This window comes from Corvus brachyrhynchos, unplaced genomic scaffold, assembly GCF_000691975.1.
Source record: "Corvus brachyrhynchos isolate BGI_N302 unplaced genomic scaffold, ASM69197v1 scaffold166, whole genome shotgun sequence".
NCBI lineage: Eukaryota > Metazoa > Chordata > Aves > Passeriformes > Corvidae > Corvus > Corvus brachyrhynchos.
Window position 1 is genome coordinate 382,637 of NW_008239671.1, and position 12,472 is coordinate 395,108.

General features: G+C 61.0%; 1 protein-coding gene across 2 annotated transcripts in view; it reads right to left on the reverse strand.

The window, feature by feature from the left end:
- Nucleotides 1-5,183, reverse strand: part of LOXL3 (lysyl oxidase like 3) — a 10,068-nt gene extending 4,885 nt beyond the window's left edge. The window contains exons 1-6 of one of the 2 annotated variants that reach the window (XM_017742408.1): nt 4,862-5,183; nt 4,353-4,516; nt 3,769-3,980; nt 820-879; nt 333-552; nt 8-126 (exon numbers count right to left, since the gene is read on the reverse strand). In XM_017742408.1, the coding sequence (XP_017597897.1) occupies nt 8-126; nt 333-552; nt 820-879; nt 3,769-3,980; nt 4,353-4,516; nt 4,862-5,171 (1,085 nt within the window). In that variant the 5' untranslated portion in view covers nt 5,172-5,183. The remainder of the gene's footprint in view (nt 1-7; nt 127-332; nt 553-819; nt 880-3,768; nt 3,981-4,352; nt 4,517-4,861) is intronic. The other variant, XM_017742409.1, reaches the window with a different exon arrangement.
- Nucleotides 5,184-12,472: the final 7,289 nt, after the last annotated feature.

Here is a 12,472-nt window from a genome sequence, read left to right on the forward strand (position 1 = left end):
GCGTCACACGACGGTGGCCGACTGCAGGTTCCAGCGTTCATCACAGATTGTGCCCCACTCGCTGCTCTTGAGCACCTCGACACGGCCCTCGCCGACCCTCGCGCCTCCCTTCAGCCGGATCCGGGCCTGTGGGAGCGGGGACAGGTGTGGGGCAGTGTGGAATGTCACAACGCAGCGCTGGTCACGACTCCTGGGATATGCAGGCACAGGACACCGTCCCCACCTCCTGCTCCAGAGCCAGTCACCCAGCAGCCCACACACTCACACAGCCCAGGGGACAGAACCCAGCTGTGGGGCACCACAGGACTTGTCCCCCTCCCTGTGGGGCTCACCTGGCCCTGCTGCTGCTGGCGCTGTTTCTTCTTGTGGGCATTGCCAGTGGCGAAGAGGGGCCCGGGCACGCAGCTGACCACGGCGGGCATGCCGGCCCCGCAGGCGGCAGAGGAGTTGCCCTGGTAGAACTCGAAGGAGCACATGGACAGGTGCACCTCTGTCCCCATGCAGGACACCGAGTGCAGGCGGTAGTTGGGCTGCTGCCGCTCCGTGAAGAGCCTGTGAGGGGAGAGGAGCCCTGAGCCACGGCCAGGGTGGCCAGTGGCAGCGGAGGTGTCACCAGCCACCCTGCCTGTGGCTGCACGCGCTGGCCGTGCCCCTTGCCCTGTCCCTGGGGTGACACACGGTGCCTGCCAGGTGTCCACCCCTCGCCAACTGCCTGTCCCATACCCCCAGCAGCATGGGGGGGACGCACGTGGGGACACGCACAGCTCTGGTGGGACTGCACGAGGCTCCTGTCTCTGGCTCGCCACTGGAGCCATTTACCTCTTCTTGGGCCCTACGTCCTCCCTGCGCTTTTGTTTAGGCTGAGATTTGGAGGCCAGCCTGGAAAACAGAAAACAACCATCACGGAGCCCAGATCCTCAGGCTGTCACCTCTGCCTGCAGCAGTGACACAGAGAGCACAGCCTGCCCTGGCTTCACTGGAGGCTGAACTGGGCACCTTGGCCCCCAGGAAGACTCATGTGCATCCCCTTCGTGTCACACAGGGGTGCAACAGCATCATCTGCCGCCAGCAGTGTGACACAGCCACACTCCTCAGCAATGATGCAGTTTCCTGCATGCATCCCACCAGGAAACTGCTGGATGCAGCCACATCCTGCTCTGCCTTGTCACACAGCAAAAGATCAAACACCGGAGGCCACCATTTGATCAGTCAGGTGTGGGTGAGGTGTGTCCGTGTCCTCATCCAGACACCAGATGCCACCACTGTGCCATGTCCCCAAGGAGCAGGACACCCAGCAAACAGCACCAAGCAAGCAGCACAGGCGACCCTGGGGCGCTCGCCCTGGGGCCATGGGGCATGGTGGGACTCGCTGCAGGCTGGCAAGAACCCACTGCCAGCAAACGGAGCAGCCCTGGCACAGGCTGAGCCGTGAAGGGAAGCTGCCTGAGGCTCAGCACACACAAGGCGTAGGTGCAATCCCAACATCCTCAAATGCTTTGTTTCCCTCGGGGAGGAAGATGCTGAGCAGAGCCAAAACCCCAGAGCCTGCAAGGAGTGAAGAGCAGAGTGGCCCAAAGGAGGGCAGGGGACTGACAGCCCCAGGGACCAGGCAAAACCAAGCTTGGCCACTGTCCTGCAGGTCAGCACAGGTTGCTATCAGCCTGCACAGTGCAGCGAGCCCCAGGACACAGCACGGGGCTGGGATTCAGACAGCCAGAGGGCATCAGTGCCATCTGGTTAAACCATCCCCACTCAGGAAACCACATCTGGATCCAGCATCTGGATCTGGGTCCCCAGGAAAAGAAGATGTCATTTATGTGGTGCCAGCCCCAGAGAGAGCAGCAGCACGGCAGTGTGGGAGGAGAGGGGGGTGTGGGACTGCTCCAGCCAGGGCTGAGGTGGGAGCTGTGAGGATCCTGGCTCTTCCAGCAGGGAGGGAAGAGCACAAGAGAAAAGAGGCGTGATTGACAACACAACGTTCAGGCTCAGGGTAAGGAAAACCTTTTGCCCGTGAGGGCTGTTCCATACTGGAGCAGAGACCACGGGGCTGCAGAATTGCCATCCTTGGAAGGTTTCAAAAGCCAGCTGGATGAAGTCCTGGGTTAACCCACAGCTGGCTCTGCTCCACACAGGGAGTTGGACCAGGACTCCCCTTTCAGCCTGGATATTGTGCCCACATATGACTGTGGCTGTGCAGCCCCAAATTGATCAGCCCCTACAAAACAGAGTGCGGCTCTCAGGAGCCAGTTCCTGCTCTGGGCAGAGGGACAGGACTGCAGCCTCATGGAGACACAAAATATTTCCCCCAGTGCAGCAGGGGAAGGACCTGCTCACTGTGAAAGGGGCAGTCAGCACCAAACCAGCCAGAAAACAGCACATTGTAGCAAACAGGACCTGCAGGTGGGGGTTGAGGAAACCCAGGGGATGACCCCACCTGAATTCCCATCACCAGCTGCAGGAGCTGGCAAGGATGACTGCTGGGAACACAGACCTGTGAGTGTCACAATGAAGAGCTCGCAGTGGGTGTAGGGCACATTCAGCACCAGGGAAGGTGGTGGGACTGGGGCAAGGCCCCGTGCTGGGGGCACAGTATCTTAGCAGCGGGCTCAGGAAAGAGGTGCCATGGCACAGCCCAGAGAGGATGGGCTCTGGCTCACTGTATCCACCAACAAATCCAGCAGCAGGATTCAGCAGATGGGGGGAAAAGGCAGCCAGACCATCCCCTGGGTCTGGCAGAAAGGCAGCAAGAGTGAGTGGGCAGAGGATGCAAGAGACCCCACGCAGATGTGGCACTCAGGGCAGGACCTGCCATGCTGTGCCCATCAGCACTGCTGAGCATGGGCTCTGGTGCCCATGCCAGCCCATCCTGCAGGGAATGGAGGGGTGCACAGCCTTTCCAGTGTCCCAGCAGCTGCTTTCTGAAGAAAGCAGCCCATTTCCACAGCCCTCCCTCCCCATCCGCCAGGAGAGATGGCTCTGCTCCAAGGCCTCCTGCTCCCCTCCTAGGGTGCCAGGACTCCTGCCTGGTGTGCAGGACAAGGCTGGAGCATGACTGGCCTGGGAGAGAGATCATCTCTTGTGGGGAATGGGGGACCCCAGCATGCACAGGCAGGTCCCCTGGGGTAGGGTTTGTCCTACTGGGCCAGCGCAGCCCAGGCCCTCAGTCTGCTCCATCCGGATCCGTTTGTGGCAGGATCCATTCTGACGGTAGAGCCTGGTGGGGCTGGACAGCCCAGCTCTGCCACAGCTCAGCAGATGGGGCGCCCTGGCCCCTTACCTGCTGCCTGGCCTCGGGCTGCGGCCCTTCATCCTGGCTGCTCGCTTCGGCCGCCTGCGGAGCAACACCGGACCTGCCTGCTCAGGGCACACACAATGCCAGGCATGGCCTGTCCGAGCCCCTTGCTCAAGCCATGGTGTGGCTGGGGCATCCCCTGATGGCTGCAAACCTCCCTTGGGATGGGGAGCCAGAGGGAAATGACATTGCACCACTGCCAGGGAGCAAAAGCGCTTGCCTTGGAGTGGCCTTTGCTGTAGTGTGTGTGGTAGGGGGATAGGCCCCCCAACCACCCCACAGCCCCTCAGCTTGGTTACTGAGTGTCCAGATAGCCAGCTGGGGCTCGGACTGGCGAGCAGTAGGGGGGGAGGGATTTTAGGAGCCACACCACCCAACAGCACCGCCTCTGCTGTCCCCCCCGCACCACCCCCTGCCACGCCCCTGGCTCTGCTCTGACACCCCACCCCTGTGGGCTCCTTGCCGGCCTCACTCACTTGTAGAAGTTCCTGTTGACCTTCTTCTCTGCTGGGAAGCCCATCATGCCGCAGATGACGCGGCTGTTGTGGCTGGCCCCGCCCCGGGCGCAGATCTGTGCCCAGCCGTCCTTGTAGCGCACCTCCACGATGCCCTCTGTCACCGGCAGCTGCCGCCGCCCTCCGGACACCACCGGCCGCAGCCGGACCTCCTCCACATGGCTCTGCTCGGTCTGCAGGGATCAGGTCAGCCCCAGCTCACATCACATCCCATCACCCCTTCTCCTGCCAGCCCACCCCCAGGGAATCTCCAAGGATGCAGGAGAGGGGTCCCTAGTCACAGGCAGGGCACAGGAACAGCCAGTCCTGCATCCTTGCTGGCCACATTTGATGGCCCTGGGCAGCAAAGGACCAAATCCCATCCAGTGTACCCAGTGCCCCTTGTCCCCTTTAGTCCCCAGGTGCAGCTCTGGGGAGCACAGCCAGGAAAGCCACTACTGCTTTCCTGCACCCCCAGGGAGAATTCCCACACTGCCCCATACCCAGGGTGCTCTGTGGGATCCTGGACATCACCAGCTGCCCACGCTGGCCAGCAGCTTCCTCACCTCGATGACGTTGGAGTCCTTGAAGCCTGGAATGCGTTCATCCTTGCAGACGACTCCCGCATCTTCCTCATGGCTGCAGTCGCTGTTCCCCCAGCCCCGGTGTTTGCAGTCCCCGATGCTCCTCTCGCTTCCGGCACAGTTCACATTGTCCAGCCAGATCCGCCCTGCCAGACACAGCTGGGGGTGAGGGGGAGCCAAGCATCCCTTGGGAACAGGGAAGGCGCCCACGGAGCATGGCCAGGGACCACACAGGTTGCAGCAGGAGCTGTAGCACAAAGCTGAGGCCAGTGAAATGCCAAGAGTAAAGCCCTGGGTGGTCTCCACCTCCCCAAGGGGCTGCTCTGACAGACAGAAAGCTCCCACATGTGCCCACATATGCACACACTCACTGCCAGACACTCTGCAAACACAGAACCTGCCCCTTGCAAACCTGTCAGGGCACCCACCCCAGTCCCGGCAGTGCGGGGGGCTGTGCCAGGGGGATGCTGTGCCCACCACCCCTCTCTTACCAACTCCTTTGCCGTACTTGGCGCTGTGGGCCCAGCCGGTGGCAGCCACGAAGCCGAGGTGCCGGCACAGCACGTGCGCGTTGCCCAGCGTGAAGTCGTCGTCGCAGATGGTGCCCCACTCATCGTTGTAGAAGACCTCGATGCGGCCCTCGTTGTGCTTGCGGGGGTAACCAGCCAGGCGGAACCTCAGCTGGGGCCCAGGGGCCTGCGTGGGGCCCGGGGGAGTGGGCTGGGCACTGCCCACCCACAGCCACGCGCTGCCCAGCAGCACCAGCAGCTCCGGCCATGCCCACGTGCCGCAGCCTCCCATGGCAGCGTGGCTCTGGAGGGGCAGACAGGGTCAGGGCATGCAGGACTGGAACACCAGCCCCCCCATCCAGCCTCCCTGCCCAGCCCTGTGCTGGTTAAACCCCCTGCCCAGCACCAGCACAGCCATGTGCCTTGTCCTGGCCAGAGCCAGCCCAGTTTTCCCCACACGCAGCCCCTGCACCAGCCCTGCCCCCTCGGGTCTGTCAGGGACCTGCCCAGAGTGCCCCTGTTCCCAGTCCCCCTCTACCAACAGCCCCTACTGAGCCCCCACTGCGCTGCCCGGTCACATCTGAAGGGCAGTGAGGGCAGACGGGCACAGGGGTGTGCGTCACCCCCAGAGAGGTGAAGGGAAGGAGGGGGATCTGCTGCCAGAGCCGAGGGAGCTGGAACAGGCTCAGGGCACAGGGAAAGCCCTGCTGGACTGGCCAGGAGCTCGATCCAGCAGGAGCAGGGAATGGCTGCTGGCTGAGGGGATTCCAGCCCACGCTCCTGCCCTCTGTGAGGAGCGAGGCAGCCAGAGCATTCACATTCCTCTGTGCTGCGTTCCTTCATTCCTCCGACGATATTTGTGGCTCCCTGAATACCTGAGGGAGATGTGGTATTCCTGCACCAGTCCCATGGCAAACAATAGTGAAAACCCTTCTCTGTGAGCCGCCCTCCCTTCTCAGTGTGCTATTCCCATGGATCCTGGAGCTCAGGAGCAGCATTTCTGCTTGGCGTTGACAAGTTCTGACTGATGCTCACGCATGAGCACCAGCATGGCCACCTGCCCACCTCCCTGTCCACTGCAGCCTCATGCCACTGTCCCTGCTGGTCTCTTCCAAGGTGGGAAAACAGACCCCAAAACCCCTACAGGATAGCCCCACAGCAAGACATCTCTGTGCTCCACATCCACCCTGAGCACAGATCCTGCCCGCTGCACTCACACAGACCGTGCTTGCCATCAGGAAACATTAAAAAGAACAAGGTCTGGCTTTCCCGGGGTGATTTAAAATTCCCAAGTTTAGCTGCAGTGTCACAGAGGAAGGGAAACAAATTCAAACCCCATGCAGAGCTGGGGGTGGCACAGCTGCTCCACCTCCCCACCAGCCTCCAGGGCAGGGTTTTCACAGAGGAATCAGCCCCATCCCTGCTTGGTTCACTTTTCCAGAGGGTGAGGACCTGGTCCACACTCCAGCCTCTGGGAATGTCTCCTGGGCCAAGACAAGGATGAACCAGGATGGTGCCCTTTTTCCACACCCATCACACCAACAGAAGCCCCACAGGGCCCAGCCCTGCTGCCTGCCGGCCCCTTTGGGCACACATCACATCGGAGGTGCCACCAGGAGCAGCGAGAGCCTCGGGATGAGCCTGGTGCCTGCAGAGATGCTCAGCAAGGAAGTGAGGAGTAACAAAGACCAGCACTGCTGGTCCAGTTCTACACCAGACACAGTGGTGGGAATGACTGGACATGGCACTCGGTGCTCTGGTCTGGTTGACAAGGTGGGGATTGGTCACAGGCTGGATTTGATGACCCTGGAGGTCTTTTCCAACCCTATAATTCTATGAAGCACATCGAATCCCTCGGGGCAATCATGTCAGTGTGGGTCTGGCTCTCTCCTCTGTCACAACTGGGACACAGGGGACGCCACAGAGCTGGTGGGCATATAGCCCAGCCAGCCTGGAGCCCTGGGGGTGGTGGGAGCCAGCTCTGGGCTCCCGGTGCCTCAGCTGCCTGCTCTGGCACTGTGAGAACAGCAGAGCCCAGCAGGATGCATGTTTGTGGGCAGGCAGCAGAGAAACGCTCTCCTGAAAAAAAAAAAGCGTGGCTCTGCAGGGGCAGACAGGGTCAGGGCATGCAGGACTGGAACACCAGCCCCCCCATCCAGCCTCCCTGCCCAGCCCTGTGCTGGTTAAACCCCCTGCCCAGCACCAGCACAGCCATGTGCCTTGTCCTGGCCAGAGCCAGCCCAGTTTTCCCCACACGCAGCCCCTGCACCAGCCCTGCCCCCTCGGGTCTGTCAGGGACCTGCCCAGAGTGCCCCTGTTCCCAGTCCCCCTCTACCAACAGCCCCTACTGAGCCCCCACTGCGCTGCCCGGTCACATCTGAAGGGCAGTGAGGGCAGACGGGCACAGGGGTGTGCGTCACCCCCAGAGAGGTGAAGGGAAGGAGGGGGATCTGCTGCCAGAGCCGAGGGAGCTGGAACAGGCTCAGGGCACAGGGAAAGCCCTGCTGGACTGGCCAGGAGCTCGATCCAGCAGGAGCAGGGAATGGCTGCTGGCTGAGGGGATTCCAGCCCACGCTCCTGCCCTCTGTGAGGAGCGAGGCAGCCAGAGCATTCACATTCCTCTGTGCTGCGTTCCTTCATTCCTCCGACGATATTTGTGGCTCCCTGAATACCTGAGGGAGATGTGGTATTCCTGCACCAGTCCCATGGCAAACAATAGTGAAAACCCTTCTCTGTGAGCCGCCCTCCCTTCTCAGTGTGCTATTCCCATGGATCCTGGAGCTCAGGAGCAGCATTTCTGCTTGGCGTTGACAAGTTCTGACTGATGCTCACGCATGAGCACCAGCATGGCCACCTGCCCACCTCCCTGTCCACTGCAGCCTCATGCCACTGTCCCTGCTGGTCTCTTCCAAGGTGGGAAAACAGACCCCAAAACCCCTACAGGATAGCCCCACAGCAAGACATCTCTGTGCTCCACATCCACCCTGAGCACAGATCCTGCCCGCTGCACTCACACAGACCGTGCTTGCCATCAGGAAACATTAAAAAGAACAAGGTCTGGCTTTCCCGGGGTGATTTAAAATTCCCAAGTTTAGCTGCAGTGTCACAGAGGAAGGGAAACAAATTCAAACCCCATGCAGAGCTGGGGGTGGCACAGCTGCTCCACCTCCCCACCAGCCTCCAGGGCAGGGTTTTCACAGAGGAATCAGCCCCATCCCTGCTTGGTTCACTTTTCCAGAGGGTGAGGACCTGGTCCACACTCCAGCCTCTGGGAATGTCTCCTGGGCCAAGACAAGGATGAACCAGGATGGTGCCCTTTTTCCACACCCATCACACCAACAGAAGCCCCACAGGGCCCAGCCCTGCTGCCTGCCGGCCCCTTTGGGCACACATCACATCGGAGGTGCCACCAGGAGCAGCGAGAGTCTCGGGATGAGCCTGGTGCCTGCAGAGATGCTCAGCAAGGAAGTGAGGAGTAACAAAGACCAGCACTGCTGGTCCAGTTCTACACCAGACACAGTGGTGGGAATGACTGGACATGGCACTCGGTGCTCTGGTCTGGTTGACAAGGTGGGGATTGGTCACAGGCTGGATTTGATGACCCTGGAGGTCTTTTCCAACCCTATAATTCTATGAAGCACATCGAATCCCTCGGGGCAATCATGTCAGTGTGGGTCTGGCTCTCTCCTCTGTCACAACTGGGACACAGGGGACGCCACAGAGCTGGTGGGGATATAGCCCAGGCAGCCTGGAGCCCTGGGGGTGGTGGGAGCCAGCTCTGGGCTCCCGGTGCCTCAGCTGCCTGCTCTGGCACTGTGAGAACAGCAGAGCCCAGCAGGATGCATGTTTGTGGGCAGGAAGGAGATGCGCACCTTTTCCCCAGCCAGCAGGAAGGGAAGGCGGGTGCATGGGCCACCCCAGCCCTGCCAGCGGCTTAGAAAAGGGGACCAAGTCTCTGGGCTTGGGATGGGAATGCTCCATCCTCACCTCCACACCGCCTGGGAAGCAGCGAAGGGATGAGTTTGCCATCTCACAGCAGTAACAAAACTTCTTATTCGACATCGCCCTGCCCAGAGGAAGGGCTGTAAACCCTCAGAGCTGCCCTGACACACAAACGTGAGCCCTCTCAGTGCTAACTGTAACACACCTTGGAGTGTGTTTCCTTAGGGAAAGCTGGAGTGCACAAGGACTGGAGCTTCCCCAGAACTCCTGAGTGAGCAGGATGCTCTGCTGTGGAACTGGGCAGTTTCGCAACGGGGTCAGTACAACCCTGAAGGACATCGGCACAATTAATGCCAATCTCCACGGTCCGGCAGAAATAGCCCGCGTCAGGAAGCGGGAATGGCCTTTTATGAGATCACAGGTCCTGTTAATTGGAGTAACTGTGTTGATATAACAGGTTGAGACTGGAAGGCATTCGATTCATCTTGCACCACCTTTTAATGAATAATTAGCACTCAACAAAATCAGTGCACTTTCTGCTAAGTGGATTAAAACCGGTCACCTGCTGGAACTAAAATGTGGTTACATGGGGAAGTCACCACTCTGTGGGCTTTCTGGTGAGGATCACATGCTTTTCAAAGCAAAACTGTGCCAGGAGGAGGAGAAAAGTACCCTCCTAGTACAGACTGAAGAGACAGAAATGGGGGGAAACAGAGATGGGAATAGGGACAGCCTGGTAAAGCAGCGTCGTGCAGCCGATATCCTTGACTACAAGGAAAATTTAAACCTGTGCATTGAGGAACAAAACACATAGGACCAGAGACCAGAACACGGCACCTGAGAAAGTGCTTGGGCTTTGTGCAGCAAATCATCAATTCCCCTGCAAGCCTCAGCAGCGTGACCTCCAGGCTCTGTAATCCTTGCTCCCAGGTCCTGGTTCAGCTCCGCTCCAGCATCCCTCATCCCCACTGCGCTTCCTCTGCCCTGCCACCTCAGCTCTGCCACTCACCTCAGAGTTTCCCAGTGACATTCCCTGCTGAGCTCTGTGGGGCCAAAGCCCTTCCCCAGGCCAGCTGCCATGTGAGCTCCCTGCAGCACAGCACGGCTCCTTCCCCATTCCTGTACCACCTCCCTCTCCGAACACGCTCCGTGTCCGTGTCCCAGGCAGTCAGGCTAACAGGGCTCTCATTGTCCACATCACTTTTTCCGTTCTCTGAGGCACAAGCCGTGCGTTTGCTCCTCTCCTGCTGCCCGACTGCTTGCTCCACTGGCAGGCTTTGCTTTGCTCCGCTCCAGCCCTGCCTGCTGCTCTGGATGGGGAGCCCACCCAGCATCCCGACCGTCCTGCTGTCAGCTCCAGCCAGGGACAGTCTCCTCTTGGACCAGGGCTTGTGCCACTCTGGATGTGCTGCCCTGGCACAAGGGCACAGAGGTTCAGCAGACCTCCACTGCAAGGGTAAAGGGCTCGGGAGGACGGGCTGGCTGGAGCGAGCGCTGGGCGTGGGAGTCGGGAAGCAGCCCAGGTTCTTGCCACTGCCCAGGAAACCTCAGGAATGTCCCAGCCGGGTGTGCACGGGGCCCTGAGCCACATCCCAGCCCTCAGTGAAGCTGGCGCTGGTGGTGGGGTGTCCGAGAGTCCTGCAGAGCCAAAATCTTGGGGCTCTCTCCAGTCCTCAGCCTCAGTCCTGCGCTGCTGGGGTTGGCATGGGTGAAAGGACCCTTCAGGACAGGGGACAGCCCCACATGGCACTGCTCAAACTGCTCTCATGCCAGCCCACTGGCTCTGCTTGTCCCAGTGGGTGATGGGGGATGCTGAGTCCCCCTGGACAGTCACCCTGACAGGGCCTGCAGCCCTGATGGCCAGGCACTGTCCCCACCATTGTTCTGCTCTCCCAAGTGTCTTGCACGGGGCCTGCCCCTCCCAGAGCTCCTCGGCTGTGCTGATGGGGGTGCCTGGGGCTCAGGACTGTTCAAATCAGGTGTGTCCTTCAGCACTCACTGGGCACACAGCGGGACCTCAGTCTGCCCCACCAAAATCCCGGTGAACATCCAACAGACCTCGGGAAGGGGCAGCTCCTGGTGAAGCAGGTCCTCGGGTGAGTCCGTGTATTTGATCAGCACGGGGCATCCCTGCAGCACAGGGATGACATCCCAAACCACGGCAGCAGGAAAGGGCCAGGCCACGGAGGCCTCACAGGGACATGCTCACTCAGCAGCAGCCTTGGACACACCCACGGGGACATGGAGCATCCCAGGCACTGACAACTGGGAGGACTTGGAGAAGAGCAGCACAAGAGACCGAGGACCTGGGAAACCCGCCAGCATAAGGGAGAGGAAGCTCGCTCTGTTTATCCTTCCTTGGGAAGGTTACGGGGTGACACAGTCACTCTCTGTTGATGTCCCATGCCAGGACATCCCTGAGAGCATGGGGTCACATCCCCAGCAGTCGGGGCAGGAGAAGGTCTGGTGAGTCCCATGGCTTCAGGGCTCCATCCCTCCCCTTCTCCCCAGGGCCCCATCACACGCAGCCCAGCGCTGGCCCTTTCGCAATCCGGCTGCCTGGATGGGCCTGCTCCGCTTTTCCCACTTCCCGGCAGCCCTGGAGTGTCAGTAGTGCATGTGCACGAAGCAGGGGAGCCCTGATACCCCCACCCTGCTCAGGAGGGGACCTGCCATGGGTCAGAGCTCCGGGGTAAGCACCACCAAGGTCTGGAAGGGCACAGGGTTCCACAAACTGGTCCCAGAAGCACCAGGAAGCAGCCCAGGGTCACATGGGAATCTGGATTCCCTGGCAGGCTTACTGTCACTCCCAAAACCACAACCTCCCGTGGCTGGGATCTCGCTGCCCCTCGCTGTCCGAAGGCAGGGTGCCTACCCCTGCCACCCTCTGTGTGACCCCATTCCATGCAGGGACAGGGACCCTGCTGCGGAAAGGACACTCCGGATCTCGGGGTGTCAGCGGGGCAGAGCTTTGTGTGGGGCTGGGGCTGCACTTCCCTTCCCTGACAGCTCCGCGTCCAGCCCCTTTGGGCTACCTGATATCCCCATATCCTGCTGTCACCCCCTAAGCCAGGGCAGGTTACAGCACAGCTCCTACCCCCACCCAGCCACCCCAGGACACGGCAGGGCCCTCGGGTCTGCCCACTCTGCTCTGAGCGGCCCCGGGCTCGGGAGAGGCAGCCCGGGGAGGAACCAGCTGCCGGCAAGAGGGAAAGACCTCGGAGGAATGCGCAAACATCAGCCATCACCACGGGCTGAGGGGCGGGCAGCGGGGCTGGGGGGCTGCTGGTAGGGCTGGGGTCCCAGGCATCCCGGAGCAGGGAACCAGCCTTCCTGGACCTGCTGGAGACGGGACCGGCTCAGCTGCGGGCTCCTCTGAGAGCAGCTGGGAAGGCGAACAGCCAGCAGCGAAGAATCATCCCTTCCATCCCCCCCAGCCCTCCCGCCCCACATCCCTCCATCCATCCTCTCTTCCATGAGCTACAGCAAGTCCGGTCTTCATGGAAATCCTGACTCTCCACCGGACTTTGTACCCCGCAGCTCGCCCCGCAGCCCACACGCTTTGGGGTGCGGTACAGCCCCGAGGCGGCACTCACAACCCCGCCGGGTCCGCCGGGCTCCCCTTCCCGCGGGACACCCCCGCTGCCCGCC